The sequence below is a fragment of the Ranitomeya imitator genome, chromosome 5, assembly GCF_032444005.1.
Source record: "Ranitomeya imitator isolate aRanImi1 chromosome 5, aRanImi1.pri, whole genome shotgun sequence".
Lineage (NCBI taxonomy): Eukaryota > Metazoa > Chordata > Amphibia > Anura > Dendrobatidae > Ranitomeya > Ranitomeya imitator.
The window spans coordinates 78,651,112-78,676,240 of NC_091286.1; the positions used below are offsets into that span (position 1 = coordinate 78,651,112).

General features: G+C 44.6%; 1 protein-coding gene across 4 annotated transcripts in view; it reads right to left on the bottom strand.

Annotated features, from left to right (window-relative positions):
- Positions 1 to 25,129, bottom strand: part of SHLD1 (shieldin complex subunit 1) — a 149,626-nt gene that overhangs the window by 114,322 nt on the left and 10,175 nt on the right. The window contains exons 1-2 of one of the 4 annotated variants that reach the window (XM_069768837.1): positions 21,758 to 21,843; positions 8,441 to 8,654 (exon numbers count right to left, since the gene is read on the bottom strand). In XM_069768837.1, coding sequence (XP_069624938.1) covers positions 8,441 to 8,630 — 190 coding nt within the window. In that variant the 5' untranslated portion in view covers positions 8,631 to 8,654; positions 21,758 to 21,843. The other 3 variants (XM_069768836.1, XM_069768835.1, XM_069768834.1) reach the window with 3 other exon arrangements.

The following is a 25,129-nucleotide window of genomic DNA, read 5'->3' on the forward strand; positions in this document are numbered from 1 at the left end:
CCCTTTAATAAAGAAACTCAAAATGTTGTAACAAACACTGATGGCTTCAATGGACTGATATTCAATTGCTTTTGACAAATTAATCCACACTGGATTTATTATGGCCCCAATTAATACTGGCATTTTTATGGAAGTCTTAAAGGGGTTGTCTGAGTCCACAATATCTGATCGTTGGGGGTGATCCACAACTCAGGTCGCTGCCAGCAAGGGCAACAGCTGATCGGCGAGGGTGCCAGGTGTCACACCCACACAGATCAGATTTATTGATAACCCATCCTAAGGAGTTAAAAGTCCAGGACAACCCCCTTTAATGAGGAGTGAGGAGGAAATTTATTTAAGAAACAATCCACTTAACATTTTTTCCCTTAACCTGTGTATGTACTATTGTGGCGATATGCTAATATACTCAACTATTGCATTCCCCACTCACCCTGAGTCACGGTGACACCAATTTAGATTCTTCAAATCACACTGCACTGTCTGTGTGTGACCAGGAAGTCTCTTTTACAATGTGAGTGTGAAATCTCGTTCTGACGCTCAGTAGGCTTACAATGTAAAAGCCGCTTCCATATTATACAGAAAGCAGTGTGACCAACAAAAGTCTGAGGAGCAGTGACTCACTCAGAAGAGGAGTAGGCGGCACTGGAATCTAGAGTAGGCGCCACTAGATTCTAGAGTAGGCACCACTAGATTCTAAAGTAGGCGCCATTAGATTCTAAAGTAGGCACCACTAGATTCTGAAGTAGGCACCACTAGATTCTAAAGCAGGCGCCACTAGATTCTAAAGCAGGCGCCACTAGATTCTAAAGCAGGCGCCACTAGATTCTAAAGTAGGCGCCACTAGATTCTAAAGCAGGCGCCACTAGATTCTAAAGCAGGCGCCACTAGATTCTAAAGCAGGCGCCACTAGATTCTAAAGTAGGTGCCACTAGATTCTATAGTAGGCGCCATTAGATTCTGAAGCAGGCGCCACTAGAGTCTAGAGTAGGCGCCACTAGATTCTAAAGTAGGTGCCATTAGATTCTGAAGCAGGCGCCATTCGATTCTAAAGCAGGCGCCACTAGATTCTAAAGCAGGCGCCACTAGATTCTAAAGCAGGCGCCACTAGATTCTAAAGTAGGCGCCACTAGATTCTAAAGTAGGCGCCACTAGATTCTAAAGCAGGCGCCACTAGATTCTAGAGTGGGCGCCATTAGATTCTAAAGCAGGCGCCACTAGATTCTAGAGTGGGCGCCACTAGATTCTAGAGTAGGCGCTAATATATTCTAAAGTAGGCGCCACTAGATTCTAGAGTAGGCACCACTAGATTCTAGAGTAGGCGCGACTAGATGAGTATATCAACACACTGATGCTACAGAACATACACATTGGGGGTGGAAGCTAATGGAACGGTTTTTCTTTTTAAATAGGCACCACTTAAAGGGAACCTGTCACCCCCAAAATGGAAGTTGAGCTAAGCCCACTGGCATCAGGGGCTCATCTACCGCATTCTGGAATGCGGTAGATAAGCCCCCGATGTATCCTGAAAGATGATAAAAAGAGGTTAGATTATACTCACCCAGGGGCGGTCCAGCTGCGGTCTGGTCCGATGGGCATCGCGGTCCGGTCCGGGGCCTCCCAACTTCATTGGATGACGTCCTCTTCTTGTCTTCATGCTGCGGCTCCGGCGCAGGCGTACTTTGTCTGCCCTGTTGAGGGCAGAGCAAAGTACTGCAGTGCGCAGGCGCCGAAAAAGGTCAGAGAGGCCCAGCGCATCGCAGGGAAGGTGGGCATCGCAGGGCTCCAGGCACTTCCAGGTAATCATCATGATCTTATGATCAGATTCAGACACCTCTTGCTTGACTATCTCTAGATGTGCTACACAGCCCTTTTGGAGTCTTTGCTCTGGTATATTTTGTTAATTTAGATTCTATACCACTGCTTTTATTGGGTATGCATATTACTGAGCAATCTACTTAATTCTTATACACCTGTTGGTGCCTGGTGTTTACTGTGATCCCACTTTGATTGGCTTACCTCTGTCACATCCTTGGATTATTGTGTTTTATGTAATTGTTTATAATAAAGCTTTGATACCTTTTTATCTATTGATTCTTGGTGGTGCTTGCTCTATATGATTTTCATACTTCATGAAGTTGTATAATAGACCTAATTATTTCCATTACGTTACATTTAAAAGGGTTTTGAAGATTAGAAAAACACTTGATTTCTTTCAAAATATCACACTCTTCACTCCACACTAGTGAATAGGTTGTGTTTGGCATTGCAGCTTTGCTCTATTGGACAAATGTGTTGCTGTTTTTTTATTTAAAAAAATCCCTATTTTACTAATTATTACATTTTCATTGATGCTAGAAAAGAACAAAACTGAAGCTCCATCATGATTCCAAGATCCTGAGCGTTCGCTTCTAACATTCGCTCGCTGTAATAAAAGACTTAGTCAATAGACGATTGCTATACTGCGAGACGGCTTCTATTAGGATAGGATAACACTACTTTTTACAGCATCCAGCTCATCTTTTCTCAACACCGTTCATGGACTTTGTACTTGGGAGAAAAGAACACAAGAATCCCCCAAGACATAACCTCATTCACCTGACCATTGGAGCGGAGGAAACGTAGATTCATTAATTTGGCTCTCCCACACATTGCGGTGAAGAGCAGAACATACCTGGAGTCAGCTTTCCTGTCTGACATCGTTTTTCCTATAAAATCTATCTGGACGTAAAGAACATAAAAAAATGTGAGAAATACAACATCGGATGGAACAGCGTTCATTATCGGAGCTGGAGGACATGTGAAGACCCCGAGGTTACAATTAGAGAGTAACTCTTTGGAAAGGCAAATCTATTTTAGTTGCCGGCGCTGTAATGTATGTATATATATCTGCCCATCAGTGCCGGATTTACACTTCAGGGGTTTCTCGAGCCCGCAGTATACTTGCCTATGCCCTGACAAATCTACAATTCTAGCCTACAATGTCCAGTATCAATTTTTTTGTCCACTGCCCTTGGTCAGGATTGGAGCAAAAAGGTGGTAGCTTCCAAATTCTCCAAGCAGTAAAGATTGGCCCCTCAGATGTTATTATTCAAGCGCCTAAAAATTGACCACTCCCCAATCTTCCCCTCCCTTACTGGGCTGCTTACTGCAGTTTTGATGGAATCCCTGTTTTTCCTGCTGTAGATGTAGCAGAGCTCAGAATGCCGTGCTGTATATAACCCTGCCCACAGAACGGATTGGCAGCTTCTTGTGTACACTGTACATTTTCAGCAGACTGCCAATCAGTGTGTGTGTGTGTGGGGGGGGGTGATTACACAGATAGTGTCCTGTGCAAACCAGTCAGGCTAAGCGCTGCAGTGATAATCTCCTTCTGATAAAACACTGATTGTATTGAAACTACAGCAAACTGCTGAGCAAGTGACATCCCTGGAATTAGGCTCTCTACCCCTACATTATGCTGCTGTCAGATTAAATGGCAAAAACCTGCTGACAAATTCCCTTGAAGGATCTGCTATCACCCAAAACGGAAATATGAAGACTATTACGATCATGAAATATATAGTGTACCTATAGGCTATGCCATAATATTTAATAGGTAGCATTACCATCATCTCTAGGACCCCACCTATTGCAAAAACTGAAGTCCCTGTTATTCTTTGCCTTGGAGCAGCTGCCACCTCCCCTGGAAGAGCAGGGTCAGGGGGACTTATGTTCTTGGCAGGATCCAAGAAGTGGTTCCACCACGTGGCAGACATACCGTATATAATCTATCCTTTCACTATGTCATTATATTCTAAGAAGGGAATACCTTTATAAGCACATTGAAATAAATAATACAGTAAGCAACAAAAAAACAAAAACAAAAATGTAAACACTGTTTATAAATTTGCTTAAAAAAAATAAAATAATGAAGCTTAAATAGGTTGTCTGGGACCTGTATACTGATGGCCTATCATTAGGATAAGTCATCAATATCTGATCGATGACGGGGCGACACTCGGCACCCACAGACTAGCTGCTCCTGATGCCAGCGGCTCAATTGTGGAGCGGAACTGCACAGCTCCACCAGCAGCATAGTGGCCACTGACCAGTACTGCACACACCCCGCTATTGAGGGGCAGTACCCAGCCATGGCTGCTATACAGTTGTGGCAATTCAGCACATCTAGCCGCCGTCCGCACTGGGAACAGTTATGGTAAACGCTAACAAGGAGCAAAGGCTGATTAAAAGCGATCTGTTTTTTTTTTTTAGTTTCAACAATTTTATTGCAGATAATATCAGAATAACATGAATGACATGGAATATGAAGTACAAGGATCCCCTCGAAGGGGGAAGTATATCAATGTAAATAATATTAATACAATATCCTTAACTTATTAATTTTAGCTGGAAAGAAAAGCGATCAGTTTTTTTACAGTATTGAGAAATGACGGACACCTGATTGTGGCCTCATCCTGTGTCAGATTTAATTCATTTTAATTAATAAAGAGGAGATGAATCCCTGCAGGGACTTTCTGCTTCATGTGAACAATCCTTTACGTGTAGCTGCAGTCTGCAGACCTAATCACAGAGCTAAATGTTCTTGTGTCTCAGGGAATTTATCTTCATTGTCATTTCCTACAAGTCTGTGTTGCTCAGACTTCCTCCCATCGGTGCGGCCACGTTATAGCAATGTATATTTAATATTGCTGCATGGGAACAGATTAAATTAATCATCACAGATTTACTTTCATGTGCAGTCACTTCAGACAACAGGCACTGCTGCTACACTTACAGCACAACACTGTCATTACAGGCAACAGGCACTGCTGCTACACTTACAGCACAACGCTGTCATTACAGGCAACAGGCACTGCTGCTACACTTACAGCACAACGCTGTCATTACAGGCAACAGGCACTGCGGCTACACTTACAGCGCGACGCTGTCATTTCAGACAACAGGCACTGCGGCTACACTTACAGCACAACGCTGTCATTACAGGCAACAGGCACTGCTGCTACACTTACAGCGCGACGCTGTCATTTCAGACAACAGGCACTGCGGCTACACTTACAGCGCGACGCTGTCATTTCAGACAACAGGCACTGCGGCTACACTTACAGCACAACGCTGTCATTACAGGCAACAGGCACTGCTGCTACACTTACAGCGCAACACTCATTACAAACAGGTACTGCTGCTACACTTACAGCGCAACACTCATTACAAACAGGTACTGCTGCTACACTTACAGCACAACACTGTCATTTCAGACAACAGGTACTGCTGCTACACTTACAGCACAACGCTGTCATTACAGACAACAGGCACTGCGGCTACACTTACAGCGCAACACTCATTACAAACAGGTACTGCTGCTACACTTACAGCACAACACTGTCATTACAAACAGGTACTGCTGCTTCACTTACAGCACAACACTGTCATTTCAGACAACAGGTACTGCTGCTACACTTACAGCGTGACGCTGTCATTACAAACAGGTACTGCTGCTACACTTACAGCGCAAAGCTGTCACTTCAGACAACAGGCACTGCACGTGTAGCTGCAGTCTGCAGACCTAATCACAGAGCTAAATGTTCTTGTGTCTCAGGGAATTTATCTTCATTGTCATTTCCTACAAGTCTGTGTGTTGCTCAGACGTCCTCCCATCGGTGCGGCCACGTTATAGCAATGTATATTTAATATTGCTGCATGGGAACAGATTAAATTAATCATCACAGATTTACTTTCATGTGCAGTCATTTCAGACAACAGGCACTGCGGCTACACTTACAGCGCAACACTCATTACAAACAGGTAATGCTGCTACACTTACAGCGCGAAGCTGTCACTTCAGACAACAGGCACTGCTGCTACACTTACAGCGCGAAGCTGTCACTTCAGACAACAGGCACTGCTGCTACACTTACAGCGTGACGCTGTCATTTCAGACAAAAGGCACAGTTGCTACACTTGAAAAAAAAAAAAGACACATGGTATGTTCATCAAGTTAAACCAAATCTTATAAGAAGAATCTGCATCATTAAAAAGGTATTCTAGTCTACAAAAATGATCACCTATACAATGGGACGAAAATAGCCTAGTGCTGCATTGCCAGTGCCAAAGACTTAGGATTGAGCACAAGGGGGCCTGCAATATTGACCAACTCCACTCAGCTGTGGTGTTATTGTTGGGAGACTAGATACACACGTCCTCCTGCTCTAGAAGTCTCAGAGGTCACCAATTGTCACCTACCCATAGGGACCTGCATCTATCTTGTGACCCAGACCATAATGCATGATTGTCAGTCATGAGGTGGTCAGTATTGCCATTCATTGGTAAGGTAAATCTGAACACCCCTGCCTTAACGCTGAGTATACTAGATGAGGTCTGCATCCAGCATATAGTTATGACACACATATACAAAAATGGGAATACCCCTTTAAGCCGCTTAAAGCCAGAGACACCACAAACAGTGTAAAACAAACCAGAAACAACAGATGTAGTGTAATTATAAACCATGTAGCATTTTGGGGCTTTACTTTGGCAGACATCATATACCGTGATGCCGTGGCTCAGTGGTGCCGTGGCTCCCCTTACTTTTCTTAAGATGCCACGGATACAAAAAAAAACAACCAGGGTGACTATAAGCAATTCTAATGTTTGAGCTAAATTATAGAATGTTATTATAGAAAGTTGTATGTGAAATGCACGTGCCAAAAATACCCAGGTATAAAAATTACCCAAAATCACCATCACCATTACGGCAATACAAATGTTTAAGCCTCATGATATAATGGAATAATATCATTAATCAATATGAATTAGTTCCCACAACATCTTTAAAAGAAATCTGTCAGCAGGTTTTTGCTGCCTCATCTGAGAGCAGCATGATGAAGGGGCAGAAACAAGGATAAAACAGTGATTATATCAAAACTATAGCCAGAAGCCCAGTAAGTGACACATAGCTGGAATCAGTGTCTCTGTCTGTACATTACGCTGCTCTCAGTTTGGGTGGCAAAAGCCTGCTGACAGATTCCCTTTAACTACAGTATAAGGCCGGGATCACACATACGCAAGATACGGCCGAGTCTTGCAGGTGAAAACCCAGCTCTGGCGCCGGCACTCCGGAGCGGAGCATGCAGCCGCACAGCAATACATGGAGCTGCACGCTCTGCTCCGGAGTGCCGGCGCCAGAGGAGGGTTTTCACCTGCGAGACTCGGCCGTATCCCGCGTAGGTGTGATCCCGGCCTTACAGTCATACTTTTATACCTTTCCTGCTGTCTCTATAAGGGCTCATTCAGACGTCAGTTTTGTTTTGGTTTCACAAACGAGAAAAACGGTCCTAGTTTCATCAATAAATAATTATGATCACTACGTTTTATCCCAAGTTAGGTACGAGTTTCATCAGCTTTTCCCAACTAAGAAAAAAAGTTTCTCTACTGCTTCCTATCTAGCAGTCCGCAAAAAAGAAAACGAAAAATTTCGGACATGAGAACAGACCTATAGACTACACGAGGTACGAGTTCTATAGTACCCGGATGCCACACGTGGCCGTCTGAATGAGCCATAAGGCGCTTGGATCCAGCAGATGCATAAATGATGCGACAGTATAGTGGTGCCGCAGTGCAGATTACTGGTTTCTTTGCATTGATTCATAAGTCGGCAGTCACACAGAGCGACTGCAGACTTTTCATTTTAGACCGGACAACCAATTTAAAGGGAACCTGTCACTAGGTTTGGCCGATATGAAATACGGCCACCACCTTTCAGCCTGATATAATGCTGTATATCTGCCCCCAGCCGACCTGCAAAACAAGAAAAAGCTTTTATTATACTCACCTGCGGGCGGTCCGGTCCGAGGGGTGTCGCTGGTATTGGTCCGGTGCCTCCCATGTTCTTATGATGCCGTCCATGTTGCTTTGTGTGGATGACGTGCCCATATGTCACCCATACAGTGTCCCCGTCATTGCGCTCCTGTGCAGGAGCACTTCTCTGTTTTGAATAGTACCGAAATCCACAGGTGCCACAAAAGATTAGAGAGCCCCAACGCCTGCGCGCTGCAGCACTTTACTGTGCCCTGGTCAGGGCAGAGAGGTACGCCAGCACTGGAGCGCGATGCCGGGCAGACTGTCGATGATGTAGGGAGGCGTCATCCACACAAAGCAAGAAGGAGGACGACATCGGATCAAGAAGAGCGACACCCCTCAGACCAAACCACCCAACAGGTGAGTATAATCAAAGCTCTTCTCTTACAGGTCGGGTTGGGGCGGGTATACAGCATTATACAATACTGTATATCAGTCCTGAAAGGTGATATCGGCTAAACCTGGTGACAGGTTCCCTTTAAGGGAACAAAACAAAAATTGCATGGAAAAGCATGATGTAAGTGATAACAGAAATCCATGTGCTATATTATTATTTGACAGCGCTATAAGCCATTGTTTAGCTAACCTGTATTTTTCAGTGAGGTCAGCGAGGAAGCCGAAGGTAAAGTGGAGCAGAAATCTTCCGATGATTTAGGTGAAGAGTCTTGAAGCCAGATACTCTGGGACACAGTATAGGTGCAGGGGAGATCCACAACACTGCTGCAGTCGGAGGTCTGGGTGGGTGTTCGGTCTGGTGAATTCATTCCTCTCTCCATTTTGCTGGTTCAGTTAAAAGATATCTGGAAAACACGAGGTTTAATTATGGAAAATGAGAAAAACCAGCAAACAACAAGAACAATGCTGAACTGAGGCCAGAGTAGCTCTACTGCCTCATTATAGTCGAAGACACAAAAGAGCACAGTAAGACCAAAAACACTCTGTTAAAAAAAAAAAAATCACAGTAATAAGCAAGTGCTAGTAAAAAGATGGAAAAAACAGGGTATTTGGTTGATAGGTTTTTTTGCAAAAAAATGTATACTAAGCTGCTAGACCAAACGTCAAGGTATACCCATATAGAGCAGTCCTAACTGATGTATGTAATCCCTATCTGATGTATTTAAAACCTGATCATCTGTATATTACCTGTATAAGCAGGGTTCAGAGAGGGAATGTCCATGTGGACACGTTGAATGGAACAGCTTTTGTGCAAATGACCCACAAGGAGTGGTGGATAACTCGCTAGTCTTGTAGACACAAGAGAACAATTATGGAAACAGAAACACATGGGCTACTTGCACAATGATCAAGTCTGTAGTAACATGTTCACACACCACCAAGAAACTTGAAGACACAAAAGAGCACAGTAAGACCAAAAACACTCTGTTTCGGTTGCCTCATTATAGTGAATGGATCCCTCAGGGATTTCATCTGAATCAAGTCACTCAGAAATTTTGATGGAAACCCAAAAGTAAGAGCTTAGCTTAGAGAGCAGGATGTGATCCCAAATGTTTTATAAAATGTTCCCAACAAAAGCTTCAAATCAATCCACAAAAAAGTCCCCATTCAGGTCAGTCATCGGTCAATGGAAATATAGGGGGCTTCCACGTTACTGGTAGTACAAAGTCTCTGGAAAAGCTAAATGGCTCCTCGTCCCCTAAAAGCCATTCAGCAAATTCTGCTCTCCCAAATCCCAAATGTCCCCTTCCCTACTGAGCCCTAGTGTGCCTAAACCACTTTAACGTCCACATGTTTGACATTTCTGTAGCGATGAGAGAGATTTCTCGTCCCTGCTGACATCCCTCACAAAATGATGCTACCACCACGTTTCACTGTGGTGATGGTGTTCTTGGAGTGATGAGCTGCGTTGGTTTGGCACCAAACATAGCGTTTACTTCGGTGGCCAAAGTGTTCAATTTTGGTCTCCTTTTTATCTGATCACAGCATCTGCTTCCATGCATTTGGGGAATCTTCAACATGTCTTTTGGCAAACTCAAAACAAGCCTTACAATTTTTTGTGTGTAAGTAAAGGTTTTTTTTTCTGCCCACTCTTCCATAAAGCCCACCTCAAAGAGTTTATGGCTTATTATGCAATATGGATAGATACTCCAGTCTGTGCTTGGGAACTCTGCAGCTCCTTAAGGGTTACCTTTGGTCTCTGTGCTACCTCTCTAATGAATGCCCTCCTTGCCTGGGCTCAGAGTTTTGGTGGGTGACCCTCTCTTGGCGGGTAGTTGTGCTACCATGTTCTTTCCATTTGATGATAATGGATTTGATGGTGTTCTGGGGGATCATCAGAGATTGGGATTTTTTTTGTTTTTTTAATAACCCAACCCTGACGTGTCTTCTCAACAACTTTGTCCCTGACTTGTTTGGAGATCTCCTTGGTCTTCATGGTGTTTGGTTAGTGGTGCCTTCTGCTTAATGGTGTTGCAGCCTCTGTGGCCTTTCGGTAAAAGTAACGTGTATATTCGGACAGACCATTTGACACAGATTGAACACAGGGGGGACTTCCTTTCACTAACCATGTGACTTATGAAGGTAATTGCTTGCATCAGAAATTTTGAGGGTCTTCACAGCAAATGGGGTGAATACATATTGACGTACCAATTTTAAGTTATTTGATCACAAAAATATTTAAAGCACAGGTTGTAATCTATCAAGATAGGTAAAAAGCCAAGGGGAGTGGTAGTGGTGAGTGAATACTTTTGCAAGCCGCTGTATCTCTGATTTGCCATATTTTTCAGAATACCAGGACTACCCACCGATCCTTAGAATGAAGCTGTAGCACTGGTTTAGTTTAGTGTCCCCTTTTCTTCTTCATAGCCAAGTCCTTGGCACTAGTGCTACAAGAAAAAAACTGCAGCACTACAGAAATGATGGAATCTTAGTGTGCAGTTACACTGCACGATTATCAGAAGCACTGAATTCTCGATAACAGGCAGGGTAAAAGTCTGACAATTAGCCCAACAAACAAGTAAAACACTTGATAGTCAGGTGAATGATTTTAGCTTGTTTAAAAATCATTCGGTGTAAAAAGGAAATCTGCTCCTGAGTATGATGGCAGCGTATATGTACTGAACGGTCTATTGCTGATCGTCCTGAGTAATCAGCAGCGCGATCGGACTGTAAACAGGCTATATAGGGACTACGCTATTAAGGAACTAAGCAGCAGCAAATCGATGCTCGTTTTACAGACGCAGGTCGTCTTATGTAAATGCACACTTGAGATAGGATAATAAAGACCCTTCAACAGGAAATATAACTGCGTCTATAAGAGAAATTTAGCTGAATGTATAAAACATTGTCTGACATTTCCAAGGATACAAATGGTTTGCAAATGCGTAACAACAAATCTACTGCAAGCGGATTCATTATGCAACATAATCCGCATTTATAATGAGAAATTTACATGGTAAATGTCATCAATCTATTCATGTCACCAACCTGACACCCACACAAGCCCTAGGTGCTCCATCTGTGCAAGATCCCGAAAAGATGACTTGCTGGGATTCCCTAAAGCAGTGGTGCAGCTTCAAAACCATGGTGCCAACGCAAAGTCTTCTGCAGGGTTCCAACTATCACGTCTTTAATATTATTGGTCTTACCAAGTTCTCATAGCTCGCAATCCCTGCAGCCACTATAGTTATGTCCCTAATGTAAGGACTAGAAAACAGTAGTATAAAATATACAGCACGTCCACACAGTGCAAACTATCAGACTTCACTCCCAGCAATATTATATTATAGGGGCGGACATGTCAGTGGTGCGACCACAAAGGGACCCAATGTTTTCTACGACCAACTACACCACTAGTGATGAGTGAAAATGCTGAGATAAGGTGTTATCCAAGCATGCTCATATGCTAACCGAGTGATTTCGGAGTGCTCGTGGCTGCATGTCTCGCGGTAACATGCAGGGACTGCCTGCCAAACATGAAATGCCTGCATGTGTTGCGGCTGTCAAACAGCCACGGGGTCTCGAAAATATTTTTTGAGCAAGCTGAAGACACGCTGCTAGCACCCGAGCATGCTCAGATAACACCTTATCCAAGCATGTTACCTCATCACTAGACTGAACATATGGGTATAAACTAATGAACTCCATAATTCACAATTACAGGTATATAGAAAATAATTAGGTGCTTCATGATGATAGGTAGGATATGAGGAAGCCCAAGTACAGCTCTTGCACAGGGGCCATCTAATATCTGTGTTCGCCCCTGGTGCGAATGCTATTGGTGCCAACCTAAATGAGCATAAAGTCATGTGTCCGAGGCACAACTATGAATCAAAGGTATACAGTTAGGACCAATACATTTGTATGTTTGTAGGATGATGGCTCAATACAACTCTGATCTTGTACTACCAGACACTATGGACTAACATACACGATGGGTCAGTATTCTGACTTTTCTTTTCTGTGCAGTATACATTCCATGTAGAATGTATTTGCAGTTTCTTTATGAGATTTACAGGAGCGTGGACAGTCATAAAGAAGGTGTACAGGCACAGATTCCAAGTGGAGAGCAAGCAGAGCCTAAATAGATTTACTGCTGCTCAGCGTGGGCTGGCTTCCTCCTTGATTGGGCACTGAACAGAAGGACATAGCCGGGGGCTGGCACCTACTAGCAGGGAGCAGGCCCAGCCCCCAACACGACCCCCTAAACTCGGCGTGCATAAAAGCAAATCTTATCAGGGGGCTGGCAAGTACTAGAAGCCAGGAGCAGCCACGTCCCCTGATCTGTGGCGTAACGTCCCAGAAGGCAGGGGGAGCACCAAGGAGCAGCTCTGGATTGCCGGTAGTGTGAGGATGGGAAGCAGCACTATTCATGCTATCTTTATAGCTTATGAAGACATGGCCATTAGGGTTTTTTTTTTATCTCCCCAGAAGTACCCCATTAACATTTATGCTTTCGTTGTCCAATCTAACTATGAAACAAGTCATCTAAAGTCCATAATATTGGGCCAGATTAGGCTGTAGTGCTGTCTGTCAACGCTATTGAACTTATAGTCTTGACGTAGTTCCCAAGAGTGTCATGTCATTTGCCACAGCACTCAATCCCTCTCCTTCATCACATGGCCCCTATAAGACTCAGAGGTGCAAGATAGGTCATTGTCCAGTTGCAGCACATGAGCAAGCCACATGTGGCGAGATGGCACGTCATTGCAGAATGCTGTGGTAGCCATGACGGGTAAGTGCGCCTTGAGTTTTCCATAAATCACAAACAGTGTCAAAAGCAAGGCACCCCCACACCATTATATTTTTCCCTCCATGCTTCATGGTAAGCACCACACATGTATAAACCATCCACTCACCTTTACTGCATCTCATACAGACATGGTGGTTGGTACCAAATATCTCAAATACTGACTTAGCAGACCACAGTACAAATTTCCATTGATCCATCTGTCCAGTACTTATGTTGCTTGGCCCAAATATGTTTCTTGTTTGCAGGCTGCAGTAATGGCTTCTTTGCAGCAACTTGACCATACTGGCCTGCTTCTCGCAATCTTTTTTGGATAGTTGATGTTGAGATGTGTCTTGCTACTTGCAGTCTCTGAATCATTTATGAGGGCTGTTATCTGAAGCGATCTCAATTCAAATATGAGTTTTGTGATGCTGGTAACTATGAACTTATCCTCTGCAGCAGAGGCAATTCTTAGTCTTCCAGCCCTGAGTTAGACTGCATCATAGAAGTTGATGATTTTCATGTTTGCACTTGGGGACACATTCAATGTTGTATACATTTTCTGGACTAATAGTCTTCCAGTAATGGACTGTCAGTTCTCTTTACTTAGTTGACTGGTTCAGTTGTCAGAGTAAAATTGCAGTACAGTGCTGAATCTAAGGTTCAACATGTATTCTGCTTTGTTTCACTCATGTTTCTTTGCTCATTTGCACATGTTCCAACATGGTTTTACCTCCTTCAGGCTGAATCTACAAGGTACCCATATCAATAAGAACAAGGGGAACCACTGTATGAACAGGTGTCTCCACATACTGTAAATCTGTGTATTTTTTTCCAGGACCATTGATGACCATCTCCACTGAAAACTGCATTTGTAAACCAGTCCCCAGCATTTTAATAATAATTTTATTATAGTCACTCAGGCTGGAAAAATAAATTTGTTGACTGGCTTTATCTTGGATGAAACAGCGCATTAATATCAGTAATAAAACTAAGTGGCATGATATAACTAGATAGCGAGCTGTACGTAGAGCCGAGGTCAGGAGCGAGCCAACGCTTTGTAAGTAATGATTAAATCAACCTCAATTCCATCCAGACTGCAGTCTACTGAAATCAGCAAAAAAAGAAAAATGCCTAACAAGGAGTCTCTTCTGCCAGGTCCGCTCCTCCTCACCAGCTCCTACATGGCACATTCAAAGAAGGAAAATGGCTTCCTCTGTAGGTGTAACCTACAGCCATAAATTCCAGTAAAAGCTCAATGCGCTCATCTGCCCTCACCACAACGGATCAACTTTATTCGTATTAACCAAAAGCACGGAAACAATAAGATCTTCATCTGAACAGTTCAAATTTCCAGATTGCAGATTCTCAGACTAAATTCATGTCCAGCAGCAATTTCCCTTTTTGGATGACAAAGACAGAAATAAATGATCCAAAACACTCCCTCCACCGATTAATCGAGACCAGCATTGTTCATGCCAGTCTTCATGAGGGAAGGAGAATTTGATAAAGACAAGCGAATGCCTCTTAGAGGGATTGTCCAAATCGTTATGTCCGCAGTCCTTCTGTGTGACTGCAGACTTCTGAATCCCTCCCAAGCGCATGGTGCGCTGCAGGGCTTCACCGCTTTTCGAGTTGGAACCGAACGAGATGTATGAGCTATACACGCACACTGGCCAGGAGTATGTATAACGCATACATACCCTCTGGACCCGGCTCAGAAACCGAAACATCCCTGAGACGCACAGTACATGCTCTGGGGGAAGGGGGATTAATAAATCTGCAGTCACACAGAGGGACTTATCGGTTTGGACAACCCCTTTAATGAAGGAGTTATCCAAGACGATTTCATTTTTTTACTATGGGTCTAAGTACTAACGTAGTCAGGTAGTTGCTTCCTACCGGCTGGTTGTGCCAGACGCCACAGGCCACTCCTGCCAGCAATTCAGGGGCTTCCGCTGACATCACTTCGACAGCGCAGCGGTTTCTCATCCACTTTACTCTATTGACGGGTCGTAACTGCTGACGTCATGCTGATTGACAGCCAGCTCTGCATTAAGCCAGCGTCAATCATGATGTCAGCAGTCGTGCCCCGTTATCAGAGCAGTGCAGAAGAAGAGCTGCTGTCTTGACATGGCGCCTCTGAACCGCCAGCAGGAGTGGTTGGAGACTGCGCTAAGCGGGTTACGGGCAAAGCAGGCAGGTCATTTTTGTTAGCAAAGACCTGCCTTTAAGTTTTTTTAAGCCCATAGGACAAATAAAATTGTCCTGGACAAGCACTCAAAAAGTGTTATGTGCCTCCATAAAGTAAGATTTGTGGCTTAATAGGGCCAAAAGTTGCACATTTTTTGTGCAACTGCGTGTTGTGCAAAGATTCTGCAAGTTTTCAAAGTGCTTTGATGATTCGGGGTCTTTTGCACTTTTTTGTGGGTGAAAAAGAGAATTGCAACTGGATCCACATATAAATTTTTTTTTTTATTTATTTTAAACATTGATGACTACGGAAAAGAAATCGTAACGGATGGTCATCTGTTATGTCATAAGTTACCTGGTCTGTTTTTAATTTCTTCATGCTCCATCATGGCCTATCATGTCATGGAGCGTGGCAGGCATTTTGGAGCAGGATCAGAAGTAAAGTCCGCTCCACACAGAGAAGATGCCGGATATATTATACCAGCTATTGAACCCATTCTACGCCCGGGTGGGATGAATTTTTATTGGTACATTTATACAGTGTCTTCAATAAAATGGTGCCGGAGATCGTGGTATGAGCACGCAGTGACTCCGTCGCCTTTTTAAGTAATGTACTACAGTGTCAACATAGTGCGCACCCGGCAGAAAATAGGGATAATGGTGACGGCTGGCGTGTGCGCACTGCTATGTTGACGTTGTAGTATAATTCTTCAATAAAATGGAGCCGTAATCAACGTGCGTGCATCCCGCAATATCCGGAACCATTTTGTTGAAGACATTTTGTCTAAAAATTTGTATACACAGTGTCTTCAATAAAATGGCGTGGCAGTGCTGTATGAGCCTGCGCTGACTCCAGCGCCACACTGCGCAGGCGCCCCCTATCCCACTTTCAGATAGAAGGACGCATCCACCGTTATATAAAACTAGATGGTAGCCCGATTCTAATGCATCGGGTATTCTAGAATATGTATGTAGTTTATTTATGAAGATTTTAGAATAATACATTGAATACACAAGATTCGGGCAACCGCGACCAATTAGCGAAGCGTGATTCAAATCCTGCACCAATTCGCGGCCGGACTGCACCTGTCACTGATTGTTCGCGGCCGGCCACATAGTATATAACAGCCCACGCGCAGTATATTGCACGGCCCGCGCAGTATATTGCACGGCCCGCGCAGTATATTGCACGGCCCGCGCAGTATATTGCACGGCCCGCGCAGTATATTGCACGGCCCGCGCAGTATATTGCACGGCCCGCGCAGTATATTGCACGGCCCGCGCAGTATATTGCACGGCCCGCGCAGTATATTGCACGGCCCGCGCAGTATATTGCACGGCCCGCGCAGTATATTGCACGGCCCGCGCAGTATATTGCACGGCCCGCGCAGTATATTGCACGGCCCGCGCAGTATATTGCACGGCCCGCGCAGTATATTGCACGGCCCGCGCAGTATATTGCACGGCCCGCGCAGTATATTGCACGGCCCGCGCAGTATATTGCACGGCCCGCGCAGTATATTGCACGGCCCGCGCAGTATATTGCACGGCCCGCGCAGTATATTGCACGGCCCGCGCAGTATATTGCACGGCCCGCGCAGTATATTGCACGGCCCGCGCAGTATATTGCACGGCCCGCGTAGTATATTGCACAGCCCTTTCCCGCCCTCGCAACGCCCCAGTGACTGGCGGCCGCGACCAATCAGCGAAGCGGGATTTCCAGGACAGACAGACAGACGGAAGTGACGCTTAGACAATTATATAGTAGATAGCTGGCATCTGCCCCTAACAGCAGCAATTGGTGGGCCTGACAATCGCTGCTGTCAATCACTGACAGCCACATGTGACTTACGACCATCGACCCACCCAAGACATGATGGGTTGCTATGACATATGAGGACTGGCTGAACGCCCCCCAAAACCTGTGACTGTCATTTTAAATATACCGGTACACAGCAATACTGTGGAATTGCTGTATGTACCGTAGAACAAGTGTTCAGATTATCGCAGGTTCAAGGCTCATAATGGAACTGATAAAATAAAGTAGAAAAAAAAATACACACATGTGTATATATACAGACACGTAGGTCTGTGTGTGCATATAACAATTGCCCACTATTCTATAGTTAACAATGAAGAAATGCAAAACAAAAAAAATACACATTTGGCATAATGCATCCAGAAAAGTCATAACATCAGAACTATCAAAATATAAAATAATTGCCGATCGGTAAAAGCTGTAAGAGAGAAAAAAACACTACAATTGCAGTTATTTTTTTATTACTGCAATAACGCAAATAAAAAAAAACAAAATCTATAAGAATACCAGCTCATCATGCAAAAAAAAAAAAATTGCTCACAGCTCAATTGTAGGAAATATAGAAAAAAAATTGCAAAATAAAAAACAAAATGTTTGACAAAATACTGATATTTTAATCCAATAAAATAGAAAAACAAACATCTCCAGAATCACAATGACCTCAAGAATCTTGTTTCAAGGTCATTTTTACGGCACCGTTAATGTAATAAAAATAAAATGCCAAATAATGGAGTAATTGCAGTGGGGGGAGTTTCCCCCAAATCACCAAATCTTGGAAAACATTTTTTGTTGTCGTTTTCCACATTAGGTCACGTTCACACGTTGAGCATTTGGTGATTTTTTTTTACCTCAGTATTTGTAAGCTAAAAGCAGGAGTGGAACAATCAGAGGAAAAATAGAAACAAGTCACCACTTCTGGATTTCACTTACAAATACTGAGGTAAAATACTGACCAAATACTGAACCTGTGACCGTGGCCTTACTCTATATGGGAAAATGAATGTCAAGCAAAACTACAACCTGTCGCACATAAAGCGAGCCTTCTTAGGTCTCAGTGGTCCCCAACCTTTCTGACCTAGAGAGCCACATTCCGCTCTGACAGGGCGTCGCCAGCCATATCTGGCTCCCTACACCTCACAGTAGTGGCAACCAGAGCCCCCATTACGGAAATAATGATAACCAAAGCTTTTCCACAGAAATCACCCCGAAGCAGTATAACAAGAGTCAGGAGTTCCCACAATACCCCCATTCAGTATTCTCCCACCATCACTCTCAACACACTGTTTAGCTTCAGGAACTTTCTCTGACAGGTGCTATCATCCTGTCTCCAGCGTACCATACTTAAATTATCTATAAACCCCTAAGACCAGTATATGTGCATCAGATCTGCTCTTCTTTGCAGGGCTACGTACAAAATTCACCATTTTTAGACTCTCTCCTCATACCTGTTTGCTAGACCTGCAGCTAATGCACCAAGCTGGCAGACAGCCGCGAGCCACAATTCATGGAACCGCGAGCCACATGTGGCTCCCGAGCTACAGGTTGGGGACCCCTGTTATGTCTGATCCCCACACAAATCTCTCACACAATCATTTTGGTAATAAACACTGCCAATCATAAAATCTGACATCTGTATGCTATAACTTTAGCTGGAATTCCTACAAAGACCACTAGATGGCGGAAAAACCATCCGCACTCCAATATACAGAAAAACACGCCACCATTGTTACACCTTATCTTCCTGTATGTCCTGTATAAATATGGAGTTACATATTTAGCTAAGCAGTTATCCAGGACTATATTTTTTTTTTTTACTGTGGCCCTAAGAATAAGTGGGTGCTTGCCAACTACCTGACTGGCACAATTTCCTGCCAGCACAGAGCGGTCACCGATCGCTCCTGCTAGGAACTCTGCGGCTTCCACTGACGTCACATCGACAGGGCAGCGGCTTCTCTTCAGTTCTGTTGACACGACTTGTATGCTCATTGACAGCCAGTTCTGCGGTGACAGAGCAGCCCGCACGAGGTAGAGCTGCCCTGCTAGCGTGAAGCAGCCGAAAGCGGGCACTGACCACTCTGAGGAGGCGCCGGTTAAGACAATGGTTCAATTTAATCCATTTTTTAAACTTATTTTTAAAACGGACATATGAACTGCCAGTCTTAGTATTTCTGTCACAGTAAATTCATTTTAAATGGAAACCTGAGATGTAAAATAACTATTAACCTGCAAACATGGAATTAATCTGAGCCGTCAGTCAGTGTTGGGGCCGCGGTTACAGGCACCGCTTTCTAAACCAGCGCTGGCACTGCCCCCGTGACTGAAAGTGCAAGCCTGCCGGGGAAGTTTCCGAGTTGTGACCGAAGGATACGTTTTCGATAAACATACTCCCGTCCATGGGCGCAGCCTCACTTCCATAGACTTGTATGGAGAAAAGCAGCACGCCGTCTAGGGAAGCGGCCGACCGGTGGCCGGGACCAACTGGAGGGCACAGCCTTATTACATCCAAGTGTACGGAAGCGAGGCCGCGTTCACGGGCCGGGAGTATGTAGAACTCATACATACCCTCTGGTCCATGCTCAGAAGCCAGCAAATCCCTGCAGTCACACACAGTGAAGGCAGACTTATCAGTTGGGACCAGACAACCCCTTTAACAGCATTATTTTACTGATAAGGGTTTATTGTAAAGGGAATCTGTCAGTAGATCAACCCCCCTGAACCGTGTAAACGGGACGGAAGCTGAATAAAAGATCAGGATATCTGTGACCCAATGAATGATTTGCAAGAAATCCCCGCTTGTCATATGCAAACAAGCGGAAAAGAAACACATGGATTTCTAGGGAACGTTCATGGATTGTAGGTCACATTATTCAGCATCCCATCATCACCTGCACCTCCATATAGGCCTGATCCTACTATTGCAATATATAGTCCCCATATTGGCCACCTAGACTGTTGTTATAAGGAGGGGATACACCAGCCCTTATTGCAGGGAAGGACAGGACCTAAATCTTACAGGAGTGTGCAGGCTTCATTCATACACAGTCACATATGGCACAAAGCACATTGCACACCATTCTTACACATGTATGCCAGCACTCCACAGCCCAGTGCACAGGCGATCACTAGCATTACCCTCCCTCCCATTCTCTGGGTATGGTGCACAGAGTCTCCGCTGCTGCACAGGCCTCTCCTACCTGTCACCAGAGCTCCAGGAAGTGCTGCACACAGCAAACATTGCCCTCTTCAAACATGGCTCCTACGGTGTCACTGCTGAGGCAAAATCCCTCACGAGAAAGAGCTTTGCCATTTTGTGAAAACCTGCTGCTGAGCTGGGCTAACTGGGGAAAAAAACATCCTAAAAAGGTCTTTCAGCTTACCAAACACATAAAATGAATGTAGAAATATTTGTCATGTTTTATTTGTGCTATATATCAATATCAGATAATTATAGATTGCAATAATAAAATGTAAAACATATATCATTTGAGTAATTAGTGGGCATTTGAGTAATGCACATTATTCTCCTACCAAGACAATATACCATAGAGATTTATATACTCTTGGTAAGAGAATTGTTGATTCAGATCCTTTTAAATATCTGGGAAGTAAAATGCTTTAATGGAACCTGTCAGCAGGATTGTGCACAGTAACCTACAGACACTGTCAGGTCAGTGCCATCATACTGATTACAATCATACCTTGGTTGATGAAATCCGTCTGGTGGTTGTTGTTTAATCTTTATTTAAAAAAAATGAAAGATAAAATATGTGATCACCGCCCTACAATCTGAGGTAGTACTGGTGGTGTACACCTGTAAATACTGGTCTGAGAGTACAATCAAGCAGTGCCTAGAGCAAGTAAATAAGGCAGGAGGCAATAGATAATGATAGCAGTTCTGCTTGTAGAGCGACACTCAGTAGTCCAATGCTGGGGCTTGCTCATGTGCAGAGGGGCTGAAGTATGGGGAGCGTCCTCCCATAGTTGCGGCTCACATGGGTGCACAGAGATGCAGGCTGTGACGGGTGCACAAAAGTGCAGGCTAATGGCGGGCTCCGTCACACCATGACCAGACCACATATTACACACCACATAGTCACCAAATAATACCACATACAAGGAACAAATGCCGTCACACCATGGCCAGACCACATAGTGACTGAATACTACAATACTAATCATTAATAAGAAAAAAAAAAACACAACTTTAACATTATACACAGGAACTCTGTAATTACTGTCAGTGTACAGGTAATACAGTGATTACCAGTGACATTATACACCGGAGCTCTGTATATAGTGTATAGTTTACAGGTAATACAGGGATTAGCAGTGACATTACACACAGAAGCTCTGAATATAATGTCAGTGTAAGGTAATAGAGTGATCATCAGTGACATTATACACAGGATCTAGTGTCAGTGTACAGGTAATACAGTGATCACCGGCAACATTATACAGAGGAGCTCTGTATATAGTGTCAGTGTAAAGCTAATACAGTGATCACCAGTGATAGTATACACAGGAGCTCTGTATATAGTGTCAGTGTACAGATAATAGTGATCTCAAGTGATATTCTACACAGGAGCTATGTATACAGTGTCAGTGTACAGATAATATAGTGATTACTGGTGACATTATACACAGGAGCTCTGTACAAAGTATACAGTATATAGTGTCAGTGTACAGGTAACACACTGACTCACCAGTGACTTCTCTAGCTGAAGTCCTTCATCTTTGCTTTTCTTTTTCATGCAGCACAGACCGCCATCACTTCTTCCAGCCAGGACTTGTCTCTGCATAAAATAACACAGTTACCTAGAGCACGGCTTCCAGAGCAGATTCCCCACTTTTTCTCTTTCTTCTACACTACACATCTGAATACACATATGCACCTACCATTAATATATAATTGTCTGTTATGCAATCCACCATTCCAAATATAAATTATAATACGCCACTGAGCCCCTTCTAGCTATACATAGCCACTTTCCCCACCTAATTAATATATAAATTAATTAGCCCCTGCAATCTTTCCCACAATTTATTACCAGTCACTGCATACTCAACACCCCCCAACTATGTACCTCCCACTCCCCCGAAGCATATTTACATGCCCCTCCCTCCCCAATTCATTGTCATGTCTTATCTCTCCCACCCTCTATTCATTATGAACAGCTCCCCCCCACATTCAATACATTGTTTACTCCCCCCCCTCAAATTCATTATTTGCTCTCTCCCCAGATCATCATTTGCTCTCCCCACCCCCACCTTCAATTCAATTGCTGTCCCCATCCCTCACTCTCAATTCATTATTTGCAGTCTCCCGTCCCTACCCCCCAATTCATCATGTGCAGTCCCCCTTCCCCCCACTTCATCATGTGCAGTCCCCTTCCCCCCACTATATCATGTTTATTCCCCTTTCACCCCCACTTCATCATTTGCAGTCCCCCTCACCTCCCCACTTCATTTGCAGTGCCCCTACCAACACACTTCATCATGTGCAGTCCCCTTTAACCCCCCACTTCATCATGTGCAGTCCCTTTTAACCCCCCCACTTCATCATGTGCAGTCCCCTTTAAACTCCCTCCCCACATCATCATGTGCTGTCCCCTTTAAACCCCCTCCCCACATCTAGTGCAGTCCACCTTACTCCTTCCACCATGTCATCATTTGCAGTTCCTCCTCCTCTCAACCATTTAATTCCTTTTATTCAGAAAACAAAAACATTTGTATACTTACCTCACGGTCACTCCCCAGCAGCGTGGCTCTGCCTCCAGCAGCGGGCAGCACGTACGCGATGACGTCATCGCATACGCGCCGTCACCTGACAGGAACTACACAGAAGACGGAGGGAGCGGGAGCTGTGCAGCTGTCAAGGTAAGACAGCCGTGTACACCTCCCAGAAAACTCCCGGGCCCCAGCGCCAAGATGTGTGCTGCAGCGATGGGGCCCGATGGACAGAAGCACATAAGCGGGCCCAGGACCTGTGGGTCCCTCTGTGCACTGCTGTTCACCGGGCCCTATACAGCAGTAAGGGCAGTAATGCCCTGATGGTGGCCCTGGCTTCCTCCCCTGGCTAGTAGCTGTGATATGTTCAGACCATGTCCCTGGACGGTCAGACACAGACATTACACAGCAGGGGCACATTTATAAGGATATCTCATAGATCTTGGAATAATAATAGTTTCCACAATTGGATGTGTTTAAGAAAAAATGTTCTTCTGCTGAGATAATCTTATAAATGTGCCCCTGCTGTGTACTGTGTAATGGCTATCTGCTATATACTGTGTAATTGTCATGACTCTGTTGTCGGGCATCCCGAAACCAGAGGTGCTTCCCTGTCCCTAAGGCTAGGAGTGCCCTAACTCGCCCTGTTCACCCGGATTACTTCTGATGGTGAAGATGCCGGGGCCACGTACCTTGCCTTAGCTTCAGAATCCGCCCTCATACTGTACCCCCACCCAGGGAAGAGGGGAGTAGTAGTGTACTGTAATACACCAACCAGACTAACAAGGTAATACAAACAGGGATAAAGGAAAATACCAAACATACAAATATACTCACACCAAAAAACAGAGGTAAACACCAGGGAGGGTTAAACCAAAGTAGGAGGAGGGGAATTAGCACACACACAAAACCTAGCAACAGTCACAGATAAATCCACCAAATGCCTTCTCTAACAATATCCACAAACCACCATTTCCTAACCATGCAGCATAAGCTAACTCTGACAATGAGTGCTAGCCAGGGCCCAGATTACATAGGAGATAGGAATGGCGAATAGTTAACAGCTGAGATCCTTAATGCAGTAAAGCTTCCAAGAGCTCTCAACCTAGCAGATTAACCCCTGCACTGCTAAAAGAAACCTGCACCGTTTAACCCCTTCCTGACATGTGGAAACTGTGTTCCCGCTAACTGCAGTAATGTACGGTGCAGGGATCCTGGGGCTCACACTGAGCGCCGCCAAAATATGAGAGCTGACACCCTGCAGCAATGGCCACGTTCGGTACTAACACCGACCATAGGCGTTTAACCCCTCTGATGCTGCTGTCAATTGTGACAGTGACATTGATAAGCATCACGTAGGGACTGGTCTCTCTCTCCATGGTGACCCCTGGCTGCAAGATGGCTGTCCCACTAGTTAACCCCTTCAGTGAACACCATAAAAAAACGAGGCAAATAGAATGCTTTATCATCATACCACTGAACAAAAAGTGCAATAAATATCTACTATATAATTGTCTAAGGGTCACTTCCATCTTTCTGTCTGTCCTTCTGTCTGTCACGGATATTCATTGGTCACGGCCTCTGTCTGTCATGGAATCCAAGTCACTGATTGGTCTCGCCAGCTGCCTGTCATGGCTGCCGCGACCAATCAGCGACAGCCACAGTCCGATTAGTCCCTGCCTACTCCCCTGCGGTCAGCCCCCGCGCCCGCTCCATACTCCCCGCAGTCACCGCTCACACAGGGTTAATGTCAGCGGTAACGGACCGCGTTATGCCGCGGGTAATTCACTTCGTTACCGCCGCTATTAACCCTGTGTGACCAAGTTTTTACTATTGATGCTGCCTATGCAGCGTCAATAGTAAAAACATCTAATGTTAAAAATAATTTAAAAAAATAAAAAAATCATTATATACTCACCTTTTACGACGCTCCGGTGACCGCTCCATGCAAGCGGCAGGTTCCGGTGCCAAGGATGGTATGGGAGAAGGACCTGCCATGACGTCACGGTCATGTGACCGCGACGTCATCACAGGCCCTGCCTGCCTGCGCAAGAAGGACATGCCATGACGTCACGGTCATATGACCGCGACGTCATCACAGGTCCTGCGTGCCTGCGCGAGAAGGACCTGCCATGACGTCACGGTCATGTGACCGAACTACAAGGGGTCCTCGGAAGGTGAGTATATGTTTATTTTTTATTTTTTAACCTGGGACATACGTGGCTGGGCAATATACTACGTAGCTGGGCAATATACTACGTGACTGGCCAATATACTATGTGGCTGGGCAATATATTACGTGGCTCTGTGCTGTATACTACGTCGCTGTGCAATATACTATGTAACTG